The sequence below is a fragment of the Hevea brasiliensis genome, chromosome 9, assembly GCF_030052815.1.
Source record: "Hevea brasiliensis isolate MT/VB/25A 57/8 chromosome 9, ASM3005281v1, whole genome shotgun sequence".
NCBI classification, from domain to species: domain Eukaryota; kingdom Viridiplantae; phylum Streptophyta; class Magnoliopsida; order Malpighiales; family Euphorbiaceae; genus Hevea; species Hevea brasiliensis.
Genome location: NC_079501.1, coordinates 37717082 through 37740231, shown reverse-complemented (window position 1 = coordinate 37740231; position 23150 = coordinate 37717082). Strand labels below are relative to the sequence as shown.

General features: G+C 30.7%; 2 protein-coding genes across 7 annotated transcripts; one reads left to right on the top strand and one right to left on the bottom strand.

Annotated features, from left to right (window-relative positions):
- The first annotated feature begins 1361 nt into the window (after nt 1-1361).
- On the top strand, nt 1362-2973 carry LOC110667594 (protein yippee-like At4g27745). 3 transcript variants are annotated; one of them, XM_058153767.1, is made up of 4 exons: nt 1362-1515; nt 1871-1897; nt 2015-2155; nt 2503-2973. In XM_058153767.1, the coding sequence occupies exons 2-4, from the start codon at nt 1871-1873 to the stop codon at nt 2728-2730; spliced, it is 396 nt and encodes a 131-aa protein (XP_058009750.1). In that variant the 5' UTR covers nt 1362-1515; the 3' UTR covers nt 2731-2973. The 3 variants fall into 3 exon arrangements, with proteins under 3 accessions (XP_058009750.1, XP_021684180.2, XP_021684177.2); XM_021828488.2 differs by having other exon boundaries at nt 1374-1515; nt 1871-1926; nt 2029-2155; XM_021828485.2 differs by having other exon boundaries at nt 1374-1515; nt 1871-1926.
- A 2010-nt stretch (nt 2974-4983) lies between these two features.
- Nucleotides 4984-8347, bottom strand: LOC110653763 (probable serine/threonine-protein kinase WNK10). 4 transcript variants are annotated; one of them, XM_021809538.2, is made up of 7 exons: nt 7685-8347; nt 7312-7349; nt 6970-7197; nt 6655-6875; nt 6402-6559; nt 5896-6298; nt 4984-5820 (listed from the first exon to the last, which is right to left on the bottom strand). In XM_021809538.2, exons 1-7 carry the CDS (start codon nt 7760-7762, stop codon nt 5204-5206), a joined length of 1743 nt encoding a protein of 580 aa, XP_021665230.2. In that variant the 5' UTR covers nt 7763-8347; the 3' UTR covers nt 4984-5203. The 4 variants fall into 4 exon arrangements, with proteins under 4 accessions (XP_021665230.2, XP_021665231.2, XP_058009748.1 ...); XM_021809539.2 differs by lacking the exon at nt 7312-7349; XM_058153765.1 differs by lacking the exons at nt 6970-7197; nt 7312-7349.
- Nucleotides 8348-23150: the final 14803 nt, after the last annotated feature.

The window sequence follows — 23150 nt, the reverse complement described above, 5'->3', positions numbered from 1 at the left end:
CTAACCAAACAAGACGTTAATATATTCAATAATTCCCAACCTCTTGCAATGATAAACGAGGACAAAAGGAAAGGAAGCAGCACCTAAGTAGGGGCGGGCACAGCCATGGATGCGAAGCCACCTTCAACAAATGCGGAGCTAGAGGAGCCTGGACCCCAAACATTTGCAGAACTTTTTAATAGGTGTATTAAAATTTAATTTCTGTTAATTAGTTTCTCAATTTTTCTTATTAATTTTTCTAAATATTTATAAAAAATTCTTAAACATGTTTAATAAATTTTAATTTTTAAATAATTAGCCACTTAAATTTTCTATTGACTCTTAATAATTTATAATTTGTTTATTATGATTAAAATTGAAGTGCAAAAATTACTTGATTGTTATTGTGTGTAAAAGTTTAATTAAAAATTAATTATTTAAATTTTTATATTTATAAATTAAAATTTAATTGGTAATTATTATTTCAAAATTAAGTATAATTTAATTAAGTGTAGTTTTATTTTTTGCTCTTTTATGGTTCAATATAAAAAAATTATTTATCTTTCTCTCATTTAACCTTTTATTTTTTATGTCATTTAAATTAAAAAATTTTTATTTATATCTATACAATTAAAAATTATTTTATACACTTGATTTTATAGTTATATATGTGTAAATATTTAATTAATATATTATAAGTAGTCCTTCAATAAAATTTTTCTAATTCTGTCCAACAAGGTCATTGATTTCCATTACCAGACTGACTAGCATTAGGGATGAACATTTAGTTAAACAAGCTGAATCGAACCTAAATTTGAGCTAACTCATATTTTAATGACTTTATTTATATTAACTGAATTAAATCAAAATTAAGAAAAAATAAAACCTAATCGAAATTGAAAATATTCGATTAATTAACTGAATTAATTAAAAAAAAATAATATATATTTTATATTATTAATTAATTATTGATACACATACATTTTACTATTTTTTACTCATAAAAATAATAATTATGATTTATTATTAATACAAATAATTACAAATTAAATATTATTAATAAAATAATAATAATAATAAATATATTAATTAATATAAATTTAGTTATTTTAATTAATTCATTATAAATCAATGCCAATCAAATTAAAAATAAAAAATTTTCAAAATAACTAATTAAAAATTAAATTAAATTAAACTTACCCTCACTAAAATAATCAAATTTATCAAATTCATTTAATTATAACTGAATAATTCACGGTCAGCTAACACAGTTAATTGGACTGCACTAGCATGATGGAAATGGGTTTTTTTATTCCATTTAAAAAAAAAATTAAAAGAAAATGGTTGGTTTTGTAATTTTGTGCAAAATCCAGTGTCAATTTCCTTGAATCTCCAAAATGCAACTTGTCATCTTTCTGATCAGGCACTCACCGAACTCAGACACAAACTCAATTCATTGGTTGATAGAACCCTAAAGGCCAAAACTTTCTCTTAACACATTCTGCACATTTACTCACCCTATGGCTCTGTTGGCAGGTTTGTTTATTAACACTTCAGAATTCTTTTTAATCGATATCATTAATAAGCTAAATCTTTGCATTCACTGGTGATGTGATGATTGCTGTGATACCCAATTCATAATCTCCAAGCAGACTTATCATTGAAGTTCAATTCTTTTGGTATATGATTTAAGTGATTCTTTTTAGAAAAGCAGTTTCAATTTTGGGTTTTGCCGCTTTATTGGCCCTGATCACTTGTCATTTCTGATTGATTGTTTCTCTTTTCGCTCTTTTTATATTTTTACTGTTTTGGTCAATTGTTGTTTCATCTCTCGAGCTCAAATTTTGATCTTTCGTCTTCTTTTGTTGCTCTGTATCGTCTTTTGGTGCAGATGTTTCGTCAAAGAGAAGCTAAAATGGTGTGTCATTTAGCTGGTTGATTTAGAAAGTAAGTTTCTGTTCTTTTATGTTGTTGATTCAATTTTGTTTTAATGGATCAATGCTGTTTGTTTTATTTGGATTTATTCCCTTAAAAGATCTTAATTTGGAGGTACTGGTTGGTGAGTGCTGTTAATTTGGTATCAATGGCGGAGTTGGTTGGGCCAAGATTGTACAGTTGCTGTAATTGTAGAAACCATGTTGCACTCCACGATGATGTAATTTCTAAGGCTTTTCAGGTGAAGCTTAAAGCTTTTTCTAATTTGGGTGCACTTTGTATTGAATCTGTTCTGCGTTTCATCAAGTAGCAACCAGAAAGCACTGTTAAAAAAGTGAAATAACAAAAGGAATGAGAATTGTATTTAGAATTTGATGTCTGTCATGGCTTGGGACTTTAACAGAATTAAGAACCGAATTAAGACTCATGTAGCAAATGAAAATTGGTTTTGTCTATTTTCCATCGCTTGAAGGTGACCTTACTTGAAGGATTTGATACACGTTTGCTCCAACATTTTTGCTTAATTTAAGCTGCATGATCAACTATTTCTTTTCTTGCATCCAATAAATTATCATATTGTCATCTTAGGGGCGACATGGTCGAGCCTTTTTATTCTCTCATGCAATGAACATTATGGTTGGGCCAAAGGAGGACAGGCAGCTAATGACTGGCCTCCACACAGTTGCTGATGTCTATTGTTGTGACTGTAATGAGGTGCTTGGTTGGAAATATGAACGAGCTTATGAGGAAGCACAAAAGTACAAGGAAGGGAAGTTCATACTTGAGAAATCCAAAATAGTAAAGGAAAACTGGTAGCAGTCATGCGGCATTTTGTTCATCTCTCATTGTGTTGGTGTAAGTGTATGGATGCTACTACATATTCATCTTGTCCAAGAAGATCTCATCAATTGCAAATATTCTCTTGTTCTTCAACGTGCATTGTTGTTGCGTTCTTTATGTGGATATTGTATTGGATTGTTTAGTTTGTCGATACATTGTGAATAATTCTCTCTGTAATGTTATTTTTTGTGCTATTGAATTTGAATTTTTAGCGGCTAAGGAGATTTCTTATGTGCATCGATCATAGATTAGTAATGCTGGTTGTTTGGAGTGTTTTAATGACCAACTCAATTATTTCCTCTCTTAAGCAAAATGGAAGTAATGGAGTTTGCCTATGCATCTACTTTGATGGAGTAATTGCAGACTTATCATCTGTTGTGAGTGAAAAGAGGCAAAAGCATGATACTTTCCAATGAAATAATGAAAATTTTACCAACTTAAATGCAGACTATCTATGCCTTGGACACATATTGAAGGTCTGATAAAGAACTTGATGTTGTCATAACTGTAGGCAATAGGCAATTGGCTAAAGTGATATGTCAAATAATTGCAAAATATCCGGTTGAGGGGGAAAAAAATCTTCATATTAGAACAGCATGTCTCTTATTATATTAAAACCATTTGAGAATTGAGAATATGTTCAAATGCTGAATGTGTCTGATACTAGTTTGTTTACATTGAAAACTGGTAAGAAAAAAGAGGTGCATGATAGTGGGCGAACAAGAAATTTTGAAGAAGTGACTTAAGTAACAGTGTGAAGAAGAGCTGACTGAGGCGCTATCAGGCGGGTATTTGAATGTGGAACCTTTGTGTGCTGCTTAATTAGAAGAGTGCAAAAGGTGAATTTGCTGTAAATTTGGACAGTGCAAGATCTTAATTTTTGGGGAAGTTTGGAGACACTTTTTTTCATATAAACTTGCAACTCTGCTTGCTTCCTGCATAATTAGTGAAGTGCAAACTGGATGTTATTCAAACAAGGCATGTTTAGTTATACTCCTTGAAATAAGGAGGTTTCCTTTGTCAGTCATAACCTAGTGTAATGCTCAAAACTTTGGAGCTGCCATCTCTGCAATAATAGTAAGCTTTGGTTATTATATCTTTGTGGAAAGCCCATTATATTTGCTGCACTTGTTGCTTCAGTATTTAAATCAGAAAACATTTCTATAAGACCATTCACCAACACGTATGTGGTTGTGGCAATTGATTACTGTGCTTATTCTCTTGTCAAGGAGAATGTGAAATTGTTCTTGTTTGTTGTTTCTTGTCATCATTGTAAACAACTATCATGGTGGTTCTATTCCTGCTGTTTCTTCCACTTGCAAAGCCATTAAATTTGTTGGGATTTACTCGTAGCTAGTTTCTGTTTATCTCAATGATAGATTCAAGTTATCATCGGTCAAGAAGATGCCCCTGTTTAATGCCTTCCTCTTGTTTAAAAACTAGAAATTGATTGTTTTGCATGCATCAGCCGAATTTATAATACTGCCATTTAAGTAGTAATATAATTTGGAGTGGGAATAATTGAGAAACAAAAGGCCAAAGAAGTGGTAATATGATTGCTACTCGTGACACTCACAATCATCAATCAAAGAATGTTCGACTACTGAATGGGGAACAATGATTAGTTTAGTTATTTATAAATCATCTTAAAGCAGAGTTGTTGTCCTGCTTTAAGCCACTAAAGAAAAAGCAATAATCTTCTTCTACATCTTGAAAGCTGATTGGATTAAACAATCCATGAATGGAACACGAAGTCATCATCAAAGGATATTTGTTATGCAATGAAAATAGGACTGGTAGGTCAATGGAATCCTAGTGAGAGGACTTCCCTAACTAAAGCATGTATCTTAAAGCTTTAAAACTATCCTTTGATGTCATGTCTTGCACATTCAACAACACCACCATTAAGCACCTTAAACTTGTCAAGTATGAAATATCCATCTCCAATATGATAGTATAGCATCCCAATTCCCAATTACTTTATTTGAGGGATTAAAGAGCCAACCATAAGGTGCTTGTAAGTGAGATAGGAGCATAAGGTGGAACTGAATTGACCAATACAGTTTAGAGTCTGGAAGTTGGTAAGTTCCCTATTGACCTTCGTCTTAGAAAAGATTTGGAACTCTCATTGTTTTACAGGGGCTCATATTACCTATATAATTCCAGACCCTGCCAGTTCTATATCAATAAGCAGTACCTTCAGTCATGTTTACATAAAGAATGCTAACGTATTTGAAAGAGTTGTTGGATAAAATCAACTATTAATGAATAGACAAAGTTGCACCCTTGAGTGCCCCAATATCTGTCTACAAGAAAATAGCTATGATCAAAGTTAAATCAACTGGTCAACAAAAAAATAAAAAAATAAAAAGAAGGTGCCAAAAAAACAGGCTTCTTCCAATGCGGCCAGCAGAGCCAAGGAGAATAAATCCTAAGAAAATCTAGCACATTACATGACGCGTATATTCCTTTTTGTTGTCCATTTCTTTTTGGCATTTTCTATAGCTTCCTCCCTCATCCTCAAGAGTTCTTGGAAGCATTGATTATACTGCATATCAATCGCATTGAGCTCCAGCTTTAGTTCAGAAAGACTATCCTCGGCATTTTTTGTGGATTTGTCATATTTAGAAACACTATCAACATGCATCCCAAAATCAGAACCAAAATCAGTTGTATTCAACTCAACAGAGTAGTCAGAAGATCCCAAGGGCTTGTTAGTGCTGGCATCAGAGGCAATTGTCATATGAAATTCCGCAGATATGCCTGAATTGAATGATTCTGAATTCTCTTGACCAATCACATTAACTGAAGGCAAGAAATCATGTTCGCTAACTGCCTTGGAAGTTGCATCATTTTGTAGGCCCGAAGAACCATTTGGTATACTTGATGTGCTTCCAAATGAAGGACTCCAGCAGGGAACAAGCTTCATTATCAATGCATCAATCAACTCGGCAATGATAGCCACATCTTCATTTGACAAATCAAGTTGTTCAACCATCTCTTCAGCTATTGAAAATGTAGTATCAGTGTCAAGATAAAAAGTAAAATGGATATTCTTTACTCCACCTGTTAAAAAAAAAATCATTATTTAGATTGCAGTTAAAGGGGGAAAAATCCAGTTAGTAAAGCAGATAAACTCACCACATCGTTCAACAATGCGCAGAGTCAGTGAAATTGTATTATCATCATTTTTCTCCCCTCTTAACCTGAACTCATTGTTCTCAGTGAACCTATGCAATTCTAAATTTGAGATTGGCAGAACCTCATCGATGATGCTTTTTGTACAAGAGCCTATCGAAAGTTTCTTGATAATGTCAATGTCCATGGGATGGGATTCTGATTGCAGCCATTTGACTTCTTTGGACACAAGATCTGGTATCCCCAAAGATATAGAAACAATTTCCTTAGAATTTTCCGTTGCTAGGAATGGGTCTTTCAGAAGTTCTGATGCAGGCAATCTCATAGATACTGGAACTAGACACTTCTCTATGAACTGCTTGACCTGGGGGTCACTTACTTTACCAAGAGAAGCAGGCTTAATGCCCTGCAAACAATAAAAGGAAACCATAAAGATGAAGCGACAACCAACTAAACGTAAAAGAAAACCAACTCACAATTTGCAGATGGCCTTAAACTCTTAAACTTACCGAGGTAACCTTCTTATATATTTGTGCTGGGTTCTTGCATTCGCCATATGGGTATTCACAGGTAACCATTTCTAACATGCACATGCCAAAGGAATATATGTCAACAAGTTCATTGTATTCCTCTTCATAGAGCTCTGGAGCCATGAATTCAGGAGTGCCTGCACAATCAACAATGGATTGCAATTTTCAATCTAAGGAGGTTGTGGTTGGACTACAGTGAGGCATTACAGAAAAACTGAAGCCATTACATTACCTATAACACTTCGGGCTGTAGGCTGTTGCATAACAATTGCTAGTCCAAGATCTCCAATTTTAACTTCCCCATTGTTTCCATTAACAAATACATTGTCACATTTCAAATCACGATGAATGATAGGAGGACTGTGACTATGCAAATACTGTAAACCTCGAAGGATCTGTCTTGCCCAGTTTTTGATGGCCTTTATATCAACACTCTTATGCTTCTTGCGGTATCTACATCCCAAAAAAACAATGAATTATATAAGCAAACATGGAAGACGAATAAATAAGTGAAATAACAAAATATGAAAAAGTATAAGGAACACACTGCCTCAAACTCCCAGAAGTGAATAATTCTGTTATCATGTTAATAGTCTTGTTCTTATCATCCACCCAAGAGTGATAGAATTTCATGATATTTTCATGTTTCAGTGACTTCAGCAGATGAACCTCTGAATGTAATCTTTCTAGCTGATCAGGTGACTGCAACACATCTTCAATACTCACTTGGTTCCACGCAACTTCAATTCCATCAACTTCATCAAATGCTTTATGTCTAATCATATAGCAATGTGACCCAAAAGAGGAAAATGACTAAGTCAACAAATAAACAGAAAACCACCGGAGTTAAAAGAAAGGAAACTAAAGAAGATTGGTTGCAGATCCATACACAGTCTTGAATGCACCTCTCCCCAATATTTCATCATACTGAAGGAGTAAAAATAAAACAAAACAAAACAAAACAGTAAGCAAAAAAGCCAATTCACCAAAACAGTATTTCCAATAAGACAAACAAGACATCGAGTTCCTAATGCCAGGAATCACACTTTCATTAAACACAAATCATGACCTTTATCTAGTCCCTGTTTCCTAATTCATTTCCATAGTCTCTATTCAGCTGAGCTTAAGCAAATCATTTCACACTATCAAATTGATATTTACTTTCGAGTGACAAAAACAAGATAGTTAAAGAAATTCAACTTCATCTTCAATTAGTTCAATTTTCTTGACCAAAAAAAGGGATAATTTCAAATAATACATACCCGAATGTATCGACCTGTCGGGTCTTTCTCCGCAAACTCACCATCATCCTCACGCGAACCGAGATCCATTATCCACATAAACGAAAGAAAAAGACTCCAAAAACGAAAAAAAAAAAAACAATAGAGCCAAACAGAAACACACACCACTAAAAAATCCCCCCCCAAAAAAAAAGAGAAAAGAAGAAAACCCTATTAAAGCACTTTGAATTTAACATTAATCGGACGCGAAAATGAATAACAGTGACGCTGTTTCTGTTGTTGGTGTTCAGAGCAAGCCTCACAGGCTACCGAATAGGAATCGAATGCCGATTGGAATCGGTATCGGAATCGGCATCCGAATATGAAAAAACTCGTCTTGGATTCGCGCGATTTCAATTCCATAATCAAATTCCTATTGGGAATCGGTTTCCACATCTTCATTGCAACCCTATTTTCACCCATCTAGGCATCCACATCCTCAATTCTGATAAGAAATCCCTATAAAGATAAAGAGAAAAGGTGTAGGATTTGAAATAAGTGAAGAACACAGAAGAGAATTTACAAGTCTAATCCTAAGGAAAGCGCAGAGAGAGGAAAGAGAAACAGCTCAGCTCCGTATGATGAGCGTGAGGTCTGCGTGTGGCAAGCAATACCCACGCGTTCCTAAAGTAGCGTGGAGTTAACGAACTTTATTTTCACTAGGATTTTTTTTTTTTTAAATCTTTTAATATTTTCTCTTCATTCACGGAAACCAGTAATAAGTTGGTATCCTTTAGGGTTTTTATGGTGTTCATTTATAGATGGAGTTTTGTTTAAGATGGATTTATCTTCCAATTCAAACTGGATTTGGATATTGAGGTGAGATTATAACTTATTTATAGATAATCTAAATTTAATTAATATCTTTAATTTAAATTCATCTCAAATTTTATTAAAATATTTTAAATTATTCAAATTCTTTTTAAAAAAATCTATCATACTTTAATATCTTCTCCTTATTTTATAAGGTTTTTAGATGGTTACAAGTGATTATTTTTATTAGTGATTATTTTTTTAATAATTTTAAAATTTATAATCTTTTGAATTAAATATATTTTTATTCTCAATTTATTTTTATTAATAAATCTGAATTTTAGTACATTTTTAAGAGGATTTAGTATCTCTTTTTTTTTTTGGAATTTGATATTTCATTATTTGTGAAAATAATTCTCATTAAAAAGTCAAATTAAATATTATGTTAATATGATCAAATCTTTTAAATTAAAATAATTACTATTATTTATCTTAAATTTTCTTATATAATTAGTATGAAATTTTATATTTTAAAATTATATTATGTCTTTTATTTTTTTCAAAAAAAACTCTTTCATTTAATTTTATATACTTTTTAATTAATAATCTATATAAAATATATTTATTTATAATTTTTTTTACAAATTTAATAATTTTATAAAATATTTAAATTCTACTTATTTAAGATATAATATGAAAAAATATATACTTTATATATAATTAATTATTTATATAAATAAATTTTAATAACTATACTTAATAAATAAAATTTAAATTTAATATAAATATATTTTTTAAATTTAAATTCATCTAAATAATTTTTAAAACAAACTTCATTTTAAAAAAAAATAAAATAAAATTTATTTTAAATTTAATTATATATTATTTAAATTTATTTTAATAAAATTCAATTAAATCAATTACCTAAAAATATCAATCGGTTGCCATCCCCTAAGTTAGCTTACAGCTCGTCCTTGACCCCGTAAAAAGCCGTCCCTTGCATTGGAAAGCAAGGCCAACATTTCTCATGATATTGATATAATATTAACTGTATGTAACAAATTGCTGTCATGGTGTCACATCAGTCCAAAGTGTCCAAAATGCTAAGTCATTGTTTTATTTTTATTTTTTTCAAATAACATTCTTTGTTGAAAGAAAAAAAAAATAATAATAATAACATTTTTTTATTTTTTTAATTATTTAATAAAAATAAAAAAAATTAAAAAATTATTTTTCATAAAAAAATTAAATATCTTTAAAACTCAACTCAACTCAACTCAACTAAACTAAGTCTTTATCCCAAAAATTTGAGATCGACTATGTGGATTCGTTTTTTCTACTCTAACGATTTTAGATTAAATCCTCAGAAATGTGTAATACTTCTAGGTCATATTGTATTACTCTCCTCCAAATTAATTTAGATCTATTCCTTTTTTTCTTTCTATCCTCTAACCTAATGTGCTTTACTTGTCTAACTGGAGCTTCCGTATGTCTACGCTTCACATGACTAAACCACCTCAATCTCCCTTCTCTCAATTTATCCTCAATTAGCACCACTCCTACCTTTTCTCTAATATTTTCATTACGGACTTTATCTAGTTTAATATGGCCACTCATCCACCTTAACATTCTCATCTGTGCAACTCTTATCTTAGACGCATACCACTCCTTCAGTGCGCAACACTCACTACCATATAATATAGCCGGTCGTATGGTAAAATTTTCCTTTCAACTTATTAGGAATCTTGCGATCACTTAAAACTCACGTAACACATCTCCACTTCAACCATCCGGCTTTAATCCTATGACTAACATCCTCCTCACATCCCCCTCACATCCCCCATCTACTTGAAGGACTGAGCCGAGATATTTAAAGTGATTACTTTGGCACAGTACCACTCCATCCAAACTAACTCCTTCCCTATCACTAGTTTGGCCTTCACTGAACTTGCAATGCATATATTCTGTCTTCGTTCTACTTAACTTAAAGCCCTTTAACTCTAGAGTACTTCTCCAAAGCTCTAGCTTTCTATTGACTCCTTCTCGCGTCTCATCTATCAGAACAATATCATTCGCAAACATCATGCACCAAGGAATACTCTCTTGTATATGTTTCATCAATTCATTTAAAACTAATGTAAAAAGGTAAGGGCTTATAGCTGATCCTTGGTGTAATCCAATTGAGATCGAAAAATCTCTTATGTCCCCTCCCACTGTGCGCACAATAGTAGTTACTCCTTCATACATATCTTTCAACACTTGTATATACCTAATAGATACCCTCGTTTGTTCTAACACACTCCATAAGATATCTCTTGGAACACTATCATAAGTCTTCTCCAAATCAATAAAAACCATGTGTAGATCTTTCTTCACATCTCTATATTTCTCCATCAAGCTTCTAATGAGAAAGATCGCTTCCGTAGTTGAACGACTGGGCATGAAGCCAAATTGATTGAGAGAAATAGAAGTAACATGACGTAGTTGATGCTCCACAACTCTCTCCCACAACTTCTTATGGCTCATGAGTTTAATTCTCCTATAGTTTGAGCAACTCTGTATGTCTCCTTTATTTTTAAAAATAGGTACTAAAATACTCCTTCTCCATTCATCAGGCATTTTCTTTGAGTTTAGAATCTTATTAAATAATTTAGTTAACCATGCCACTCTCATATCTCCCAAACACTTCCACACTTCCACACTTCCACACTTCAATTGGTATTCCATCTAGTCCACAGGCTTTATCCACTTTCATTCTCTTAAGTGCTTCTTTTACTTCTAAAGATCTAATCCTTCTAGTATAATTCACATTCTTTTCTATTGTTCTATAGTCTATATTCACACTATTACCATTTTGACTATTATTAAAGAGATCATTAAAATAATTTTTCCATCTTTCTTTAATGTCCTCATTTTTTACCAACACTTTTCCTTCTTTATCCTTAATGCACCTAACTTGATTGAGATATTGACATTTCCTGTAACACCCTCCCGGTAGCAACTCCGTACATTCTACTGTTCCGGTGACCGGTGTCGGTCCGGACAGCTAGAACGTTCGGAAAAATATTTAAACTAAAGTGAGGAACCATAATTAACTCAAATATTAAATAGAAAAATTTAGTAAAAATTTTAGAAATAAAATACAACCAAGTTAAATGAGCTGGTGCCCAAGCGATGGGTAACCTAGAGGGAAGTTGCGGTTCTCGCAACTAGGAGCCCTAGACCCGGGTAAAAATTCATAAAATAATTTTTGGAACTCCAGAGAAGGGTCATTGAGGTCCCTATGGCATTAGAATGCCAAGAAAATATTTAGAAAAATTTTTCAATCGGTACAGACAATTTTGACCCGTTAAGCCAAACGGAGGGCATTTTGGTCATTTCGCCTTCAGAGGTGATTTTTTTGCCGACTTGTCTAGTTGAGTAAATAATTATTATAACATAAAATATGAATTAATGTTGATGAAAAATTAATGTAAAGCTAGTAGAAAAGAAAAGAAAAGAAAAATCAAAATAATGCAAATAATGACATCATTAAGATGTCATTTAAAATTGTCCACCAATAACCATATTACAAATACATATAAAGCAAATAAAAGAGGCTGAAAATAAGAAAAAAAAAGTCATCTTCCTCCTTAGAACCAAACCAGCCGAAACCCCTTCCCCTCTCCCTCCATTGAAGCTTTTGTCTCAAGCTTGATTCCCTTCACTCCCCACCATAAAATCCTTTCTTCTCTTCATTAAAACTTGTCCACTCATCTTGGGAAAGTGTTTGGCAGCCTAGAAAAGGAAAGAAAGTGAAGATTAAACTTGGAAAATTCTGCCCTACAAGAGGTTAGTGCATCTATATACCTAAAACTCTTTAATTTCATGGTTAGGGACTTGAATTTAGTGAGAAATTGTAATTTAAATGGACAAAAACTCATGTGTATGTGTACATGAATTTCGACAGCCCTAAGGAAGGAATGATTTTGATTGTTTTGATGGACTTAGAGTGGACTAGAAATGATGTTTAAGGTATATAACTACATGGATAATGAATTAGTGTGCTAACTAAGGTGTATGGGTAAATTGAAATGGAAATTAGGGTTTTGGGGAGTAAAAATTTGACTTGGCTTATGAAATGATTAATGGACATTCTAATGGTCAATTAGTGACTATTTGAGGCAAGTTAATCATAATTTGAAGTGAACTAATGCATGGCAAAGTGAAATGTGTAGGCTGCCTAAAGACAGCAGAAATGAGGCTGTGAGTCCAACCTGTTTGGACTGCCATATCTTTGGCTGTGTAGGTTCAATTGGTGTTTGGCCAATTGGACATGAAACTAGACTTATAATGGCACATTTTTGCTGAAGAAACCATGCCCAAAAGACCAAGGCAAGTGGACCAAAAGTTGGCCCCAATCCGGATACCCTGCACCCAGAATCTGCAGAATGACCAAATAAACAGTAACTGTTCATTTGGCCATAACTCACTGTAGATATGGTCAATTGACCTGAAATTTTTACAGCAACAAGATGAGACATAGACAAACAACTTTCATGAAGAAACCTACCCCAAATTATGACCAGAACCTAACCTAAACGGCAGTCACAGTCACTATTCATGGTACTGTAGATTTGGTAAATTCTGCAGAATTGGAAATCCGGCCAGCTGTGGTTTTTGGACCATATCTGGAGCTAAAAAACTCCAAATGGAGTGATTCAAAAAAAGAAATTCAACTAGACAAAATAAGGAACAACTTTCATGTTTACCATTTCCTCAAATTCCCACTGCAACAGTGCCCAATGGAACAGTAAAGTTAGGTTACAAAAACTGAAAATTATGCTTCCCTTGGTTTAAACTTAGAAATGGTATTAATGCTTAATGCCAACAAGTTTTGAATGCAAAATGTGGTATGTTGGAAGTCCCAAAACCAATGTACCTATTTTCTATCAAAAAGTCAACATTTTTGTTGACCAATGAGGTGAATAGTGACACCAAAACTTGAAATTCAAAAGTATCAAATGCCCTAGTACACCTAACAAGATTGGTTTGGATAGTTTGGCATGCCAATAGGGTTCAGTTAGCAGTACTGCACATGGAAATATGCCATTCTGTGATTTCATGGCTTTTAGCCATTCTGACCTTGTATTGAGATATGGCCTTGTGCCTGATATTATTTACAGCTTGTTAGCTGTTCTGTTGTACACTGGGAGATACATATGTGACCGATGGTGTGACGGCCCGAGGTACTAGATACCCAGTGCCAGTTTACCCATTTATCTAGTCCAGTCGTCCAGTATAGGTTACTTGGGCAACTAAATGAATGAAAGTGGACAAAGTCAACGAAATAAATGGATATACAAATACAAAACAAATAAGACATATACATTCAATACATATTTATTTTTTGCTATTTTTTTTATTTTATTATTGCACCACTAAGCATCATTGCTTAGCGCGTTGCTTTTGCCACGCGTAGGTTCTGGAGATACTGATCGAGAGCCCAGTAGACCGCAGACTGGGTGAGTCCATCCTGCAGTTCTGCACAGTGTCCATGTCACCTCAACTTCTGTAGTGCATTGGTAGGACACTAGGTGTCATTTTGGTATTTTGTAACTAAATTTTTATTTTCTCATATGTAGTTGAACTTATGAAATGTATTTTGATGATCATGTAAATAATGAGAATTGTGTTTGTGAATGGAAAAGAGAATGTTTATTTGTGATTTATACTTGATTATCACATGTGATGGATGATTGAGAACTTAAATTGAAAATTGTTGAGATTATGATATTGAAGTTTGAGAAATGATTGAGTATGAATATTGGAAGTGTTTTTCACAGGTTCCGAAGAACTGTTTTCTCCATTTTTAGCCGGTACTCTGCCAGATTTTCTACAAAATTTTTGGAACCTCAAATAAATTATAATTTCGATAAATGGCTCAAATATATTATATTTCACAAGTTATATTCAAAAGCATGATAAAAATTAATTAAGATATATTAAAGTATGCCGGTACACCATGTGACATTGCTTACTCGGGTATACTGTACACGGGTAAGGGGCGTCACATTTCCTTTCTCTCCTCCTTGCTAATTTATAAATATCTTTTTTCCCTTCTTTAGTTCCAAGTTTCTCATATAACTTTTCAAAGGCTTGTGCTCTTGCTTGACTAACTGCCTTTTTTGCCTCTTTTTTTGCTATCTTGTACTGTTCATATGCCTCATTATTATCACATTTAGGTAATTTCTTATGCCTTTCCCTTTTTCTCTTTACTGCCTTTTATACTTCCTCATTCCACCACCATCTCTCTTTTGAGGGTGGTCCATGTCCTTTAAACTCTCCCAGTACTTTTCTAGCTACTTCTCTAATCTTTGATGCCATTTGTATCCACATATCATTGGCCTCCATATCCAGCTTCCATGCTTCGGACTTGAGAAGCTCATTTTTGAACTTCACTTGCTTTACTCCTTTGAACTCCCACCACTTTGTTCGAGTTACACTATTTCTTCTGACCTTACTTGAATTGTTCCTAAACTTGATATCCAAGACCACTAACCGATGTTGACTTGTTAAAGCCTCTCCTGGAATGACCTTGCAATCTTTGCATAGAGCTTTATTTGTCTTTCTGGTTAAGAGGAAGTCGATTTGGCTTCTATGTTGCCCACTTTTGAAAGTCACTAAATGTGACTCTCTTTTTATAAAGTAAGTATTTGCTAGTATTAGGTCGTATGCCATAGCAAAATCTAGGATGCTTTTCCCTCCTCATTTCAACTGCCAAAACCAAAACCTCCATGAACATTCTTATAACCTTGCCTATCACTTCCTACATGTCCATTTAAATCTCCACCAATGAAAACATTCTCTTCATTTGGTATGTTTTGCATTAAATCATCCATATCTTCCTAAAACCTTTGTTTACTCTCACTATCTAGTCCTATTTATGGGGCATAAACATTAACTACATTTATTGTTTCTCCTTTTAGTACTAGTTTTACTAGTATAATTCTATCTCGTACTCTTTTCACAGTTATTACAGCGTCTTTCATTGTTTTGTCTATGATTATGCCCACTCTGTTCTTGTTTCTCTCCTTTCCGGTAAACCACAGTTTGTACCCTGAATTACCCACTTCCTTGCTTTTCTCTCCTACCCATTTAGTCTTCTGAATGCAAGCAATATTCACTCTTTTCCTTTTCAAGGTATCCACAAGCTCTATTAATTTTCCTGTAAATGATCCAACATTCTAAGTACCAACCCTGATCCTCCTCCTATATTGTTCCTTTCTAATTGGTCTCCTTCTATGATATCTTCTATTGTTTTCTATGTCCATCTTGTGTTCTGTTCCACTATCTGTTCTACTATCTGTCCTATGGACTAACTTCTTTACCCACACCCGTCCATGATGTGGGAACCCTTGCTCACTTAACACCACACCCGAGCGCCAGCATGGTGCGGCGCTTTTGGTGAACGCCCTACACCCTTGCATATTTTTCACTACACCCGGGCTCCAATGTAGCGCGTCGTAAGTAGTGGACGCCCCAACATTTATATCATTTGAATCCATATCATAAGGTGTGATGAAATTTTTACACTGGTTGTCACCTACCGCAACCATCCTCCTTTATCCGAGCTTGAGACTGGCTAAGCGCAAACTACTTAGGCGGAGTTTAAATATCTTTAAAACTAAAAAAAAAAAAAATACAAATTCATAAAATTTATTTTACAGTTATATATTATAGTACCATTACTTTGAAACATATTAGTTACTTCCTTAATACTAACATAAATATATAAAGAGAATATTATAATTTTTCAAAACTATTTATAGAAATTTAATAAATTTTTAACTTTTTTTTTTGAAAGAGACAAATAGGAAAAGAGAAAGAGAGAGACATATAGAGAAGAGAGAGAGAGAGAGAGAGAGAGAGAGAGAGAGAGAGAGAGAAAAGGAGACATATGAAGAGAAAAGAAGACAAGTGAGAGAAAAGAGAGAGGAAGAGACGAGGAGAGACGCATGGGAGAGTTAATCTCTCTCTCTTTAGCATTTATGGTTTGAACTTTGAACTTTGCTTTTTTTCTTTTTAATTTAGGACATATTTTCATATTTTTATAATTTAGGATATGTATTTTCATCTTTTTATACTTATATAACAAAATGAATTATGACATAAAATTTAATGACGTGGCACCCTTGTATAACATGATGTTGATGCGGCATGCCATGCCATCACCGCAACATGCATAGTATCACATCAGCATGTCATGTCAGCACCTGCGTTATACATGAATGTCTCGTCAATATGTCATATTATACATGAGTGTCACATCAGTATCATTTAATACTATTAATAATTTGTCCTTACGGTGAAAATAAAACCAAAATTCTTATCCTTAATTGACACAAAATAAAATATATGCCTTCCATGCTAAAAATATCAAAGTTTAGGGTACTACAATATACCTTGCCTTATAAATTTTTATTATTTTTCAAATGTAATATTACAAGTTGTTTGTGTTACTAAAAGTTTGAAAGGAAAATTGATATAATAAAAATAATAATATAAAATAACATAATATCACATTCAATATGATCTTTTGTTTTTTTATGACATTATTGCATTAGATTTATTGGCTTTAGTATACAAGTTCAATGTAGTATTTAAATCATTAACATCGTGCATATGCATGATTTTATATAATTTTTTTAAATATAATTATATTAATATTTTTAATAATATTAGTTTTTTTTTATTTAACGTATTCGCACGTTATTTATATTGATTATTAGTATTTGTAATTTAATTTTATTCACATGTAATTTTTTTAATAACTTTTAACATATTGTATCATATTAATATCACTTAATTAAAAAAATAAATAGTTCATTAAATATAAAATTTTTTAAAATTATAGTATTTTAAAATATTAAATTTTATAAAATTTTATAATAAAAATTTAAAATAATTTTTAGCAAAAAATTCTATCTCATAATGATAACAATAATAATTTTATTGTCTCTTTATAATGTACAGATAAATAAAATTAAAATAATAATAATATTGATGTTAATTTAATTAATTTTATAAATAAAAATAATTATTAAATTAAAATTATAAAATATTTATTAAATTAAAATTTTTATGCCTTTAATTAGATTACATTTTTATGGATAATTAGATTATATTTTTATGAAAAGGTATCTGTTATAATTAAATTTAATTATTAATATGCAATAAATAAATAAAAATATCAATTATAACAATATAATATTAATTTAGAGAAATTATCAGATTGAAATAAGAATTCTAGCATTACTGTAATTTTATGCTAATTTAATCTACACATAATTTATTTAATTTTTTTTATCATCAATTTATTATATTAAATTTTACCATTCATAATTTTCTAATATAATTTTCAATCACAAATCAATTTGAGTAAACAAATATAATAATAATTATTATAAATAATTAATATTAAATAACAAATAAATATAATAATAATTATTATGAATAATCGATTAACTTTTACAATAATTAATAGTATAAAGCATTTTAATTTGAGTATGTTAAAAAATTTAATAAAATGTTAATTTATTAAGTAATCGCTTTGTTAGAAAAAAGAATATAGCAAATAATAAATTAAGAGTTTAATATTTTTCTATACTTAGCTGTATACGTGTGTACTGTGTGTGTTGTAAATAAAATTTGAACTCTTATAAATTTTTGAATTATAATTATATATATATATATATATATATATATATTACAATTTAGAATCAAAATTGTTAAAAAATATTATTAAAAAATTATAGTAGTCAATTAAATTTAGTCATTCATTATAATAATATTAAATTGTTTGAGGTGTTTTAGTCAATCCTAGTGTTCTCCTCCTCTTTTATACATTTATATATTATATAGATTTACAATCTAATTGTATGACTCATAAATTTATGTAAATTTTTAAATAATAATATTATTTAATGAAAAATTAAATTAATATTATTAATAATTTTAATAATATTAATAAAAATTTCTTATCCAATATTGATTACTCACTTAAATGAGAATATATTTTTATTATTGATTTAGATTTTGATTACTTAATAATAATAATAATATTATTATTATTATTATTATTATAATCTCCAAGATGACAGTGAAAAAGTGATTGTCAACTTTGAAAGATGAACTTGCCTCATCTACCTTACTTGCTTCATCCCACTGCAATCTTGCCAAATAAAAAGCAAATGACTTGGAAATTAACAATCAACATGCACAAAATACAAGCAACCAAAAAAAAAAAAAAATCTAGAAATCAACATAAACGGCTCTAAGCATCGAAAGTTTGTTGAAACCATAATAAACCTGCAATAAGAAAAACCGTAATATCTCAATATTTTAATGACAACTCTATACAAAAGCTAATGCATGAATTATGTAAAATTCATGAAACAAGTTAAGAAGCATTCTTTTCCTCTCGTCTTTTTGGAACAAATTATTTATTCAATTAATTATTAACCTGTATGGTTCTTTCAAATTGAAAAGAGGTAAGAGGACTTAAAATTACTGATTATACTTTGATACAATATTGGCCTTTTCTAGCACAACTGTTGGATGACCAATAACATCCAAGTGGGAAATTTTGGTCTATGACAAACCATAGGTATAATTACATAAAAATATCCCACAAATTGTCAAATTATAAAAGACAATATACCTATGACTAAAAATAGTCTAACTCATTCTTTGGGAAGATATTAATTCATAGATACCTCTTGCCTCTGCTTTACAAGAAATGGAGTTGAATCAAATAAATCTCTGGACCTCTCACTGCAATCAAAATATTGAGTCAAGATAACTCTCTTGTAAATCATAAGAATGCAACTCATACATATTTAATCTAAACGCAAACTAAGCCTATATAATAAACCTTCATAATGAGATTATCATTGCATGTATGTATCATCATAACCCTAAACATCCTTTCTCTAGTTAGCAACCTCTAATCATCGCATTAAATATTGAGCGCAAATCGCAGCCTAATGCTCTGAATATAGCTGCAAAAGTACGTTCTCTATTGAACTCAAATCAAGTTCAAAGTTCAATACCATTTGAATTGCTATTATCCCATTTTATTAACTTATACATTATACATAGAAGTTTAATAGGTTTTGAATTTTTATTTCTTGTATATTATTATATGTAAAATTACTCATCAATTACATTCTTAAAAAAAAAAAAACGTTAAACGAATAACAAAATAATAGGACTTTTTAACCAATAATGGGACTTGTAAAATATTATCCTATTATATTAAAATATTAATATTATTCTATAATTCTAATTTAAATTATAATAGGACTAAAAATTCAAGACTTCTATTTGCATTAGAGTTTTATTTATATTCTAATAGAATTATTAAAAATTAAAGGTTTTTCTTTTTCTTTAACCTTTACGTTGTTTTTTTTATATAATATAGTTTTATATTGTTATATTTAAAAATTTTAATATTGCCCTTGAGTTATAATTGAATTAGAATTGAAATTTTAATTCTTTTCTTAAAATATATTATTTTTAATAGCTAATTAAATTTAATTCTTTATTTATTTAAATAATAAAAAGTACTGTAAATAATATAAATTATGAAGGGTATACATATATAACACTAAAAATAATTTACATTAAAAAATTATATAATTGTAAATTGTAAAAGATAGATTATATATTAATTGTATCTTTTATTTTTTATTTATTAATTTCTTATTTTAGTTAATTAATTTTTATAAAATTTTATATTTAATTAAAGTTATAGTACAAGTAGGAATAAGAATTTTAAATTTATATGAACTTGAAAATTAAAAATTTTAAATTTATTCAAACATTAAAATTAATTTAAATAATAAAAATATAATTATAATTAATTTAAAAAATAGAGAGCATTTTTGGCAAAGCAAATGTTCTCCCCCTCTCCCTCCTTCCCACTTTTACATATAATATAGATATAGATAACAATGAATGACTAAATTTAATTGACTATTAAAAATTAATTTATTTTAAATTTTTATAATTTAAATTAATTAAGAGTTTATATAAATTTAAAATTATTAGCCAATAAATCCTAATCTAAATATAAGTAAGCTAATAATTAAAAAAAAAAGCCAAAAGCAAATATATATATATATATTAGAAGATAAATCCTTACGTAAGTGGAATTCAATTTATAACTAATTTTTTATATATAAAAATTTGAAAATTTTGTAAACGATATTAATTAATAAATAAAAATATAACTATATATTAATTTTAATTAATAAATATGTAAATTTAGATTTTTTTAGACTTTTATTATTTAAATTAATTTAGAATTTATATAATTTTAAAATTCTTAGTCAATAAAATCTATATTGTATATAAAAGTTGGAATAAGGGTGATAAAGTCTGAAACTATAACTTCACTAATATGAGTTCCATTTTCAACATCTCGGCTTAAGCGACCTACAATACAAAGAAAAAAATGGTCAGATGTTCACCAATGAGGTCCCTAGTGAGGACCCTCTAACGCTTAAGTTAAGGGTGGTATTCTAGTGGAGAGAGAGAAAAGCGTAAAGAGAGTGAGAGCATATGAAGAGAACAAGTCAAACCCTTTTTCATCTTTACTTGGCCCTATTTATAGGGAAAAGTGATAGTAATATATTTCTTGACATATTTTAAAGAATATTCTTTAGGAGGTATATTCCTCAATAAAAGGGGTTTATATTATATTTGATTATTTTATAGTATATCAGATACCCCTTTACTATAGTGCAAGTTATTTATGACTTGTGCTGGGGCAAACATTTTTGCCGTAAAATTGCCGTACTTTAATTAATAACATATTATGTCTCTAAGACTAGTTAATTTAATTCATTTAGTGAGGAATAAAATTTCATACAAACCATGTGATAATTCTTTTAGTAATATTTTCAAGAGAGAAGTTATTAAATCATTATTAAATAAATTATAGGTCCATAAATTCCAACAAATTGATGGTGGCCACATGGAAGTTGAAACCATGGTAAATAATACTAGATTTACATTTAGCCTATGACCAATGACACATGTTATGTAATTTTTCAATGTCAAGTAAAATCATGTATATAAGTGCCAATGTTGTAATCATAATCAAATTCAATGATTTTCTTTTCTAATCTATGAAATTGTAGAAATTTGGTAACTAAAATAAAATAACGACTTACTCGACTAGTCTGCATAGTGACAACCACATGAAGTGTTAGTCCAAGAAATCATTTTGCCAACTTCCAAGACCAACACGAGGGTGAAATATTTTGAAAATTCAATCTCAGCCTTCTAAACATAAAGTGTGCATGCTAACAGTGGCATATCTCATGATTAGTGATACTTGTGATAATGAAAGCAAAATTTTATAGCACTCACCTAAGTCGACTAGTGGTAGTTGGGTCAAACTCTTTGTAAATAGACCAGTCACTCAGTATGTAACAATAGTTAAGTCTTTCCATGCACTCATTCAGGTTGGTGACATATAGCAGAAATGATCTATCCAAAATGAAATAGTCGGTTATTCAAGCATGAAGAACTAGTTGGCTATCCAAGCTTTAATAATTGATCGACCAAATGCAGAGAAGTGACCACCTTCACCAGGCAAAGCTCAAATTGCACTGGAACAATTCTCAAGTGCTTTCCTTCACATTTGCTAACTTTAAGACTTTTTCGGATAACCTTCATGACTCACATGTCTTGACGAGCACCATCACCTCTAAGATAAAAAACCAATTGACCTTTTCAAGGTTAACAAGATTGAAGATGATATAACCATATATAATGTAAATTGTGGAGGAAGTAAATTTATAGTGTTTTACTCACTACTCATATGGAAGTCTTTTGATAATTAAGAATTCAGATGGTGTCTGGAATGGTGACAAGTGGTTTATGAAGGTTTTGGAATAATACGGGTACTAGAGTATTTTTTGGAATGCATGCGACTGCTTACTATGACTAATTTTGGGAAATAAGCTTTATTGATCTTCTAGTGGGGACCATGATGTTGGCCAAGAAAAATTATGAACTTCCCACTAGGGAGGGTCTTTATTTATAGAACAAATGAACCAATACTCGTCTAACATGTGTAAAGGCACTACAAGTGGGCTGTTTCAATTGAAACAATCTATTTTGAGAGGTCCAATTAAATTATTTCAGGTTAGTAATGACTCTGACATGCCTGAACCAATAGGGGCCGGTGTTAATAAGTCAGATTGGCATAATAAATAGCTTATCCAACTTGCTTCCTTAAAATGAGCGGGTTTGCCGACTTTCCTTTTGGAGATATTTTAACTTAAACTAGTGAGAAGATAACATAATCCTAAGCTTGCATAACATAGTTTTCTTAAACCACACTTCCTTAAGCCATAAATAGGACATTTCATGAATCCGAGGAGGTTATAGGAGAATTTTGTTTCTTATATTCGTATATCCTTCTGTTACATTGAGAGCTTTATTTCAAGAATGTTTTATTATGATCCTCCAAGGATTAGAACTGACAATTGTCACCATCTTTCACCATGTGGGCTATATGATTATTTTCAATGCTAGGGTTAATTATACAAACTCTTTTATCTCAAGGTTAGCGATGAAAGCGTGCTTAGTGTGGTCATATTATAGGATGGGGTTTTCATGTTGAGGCATACAAAGGATA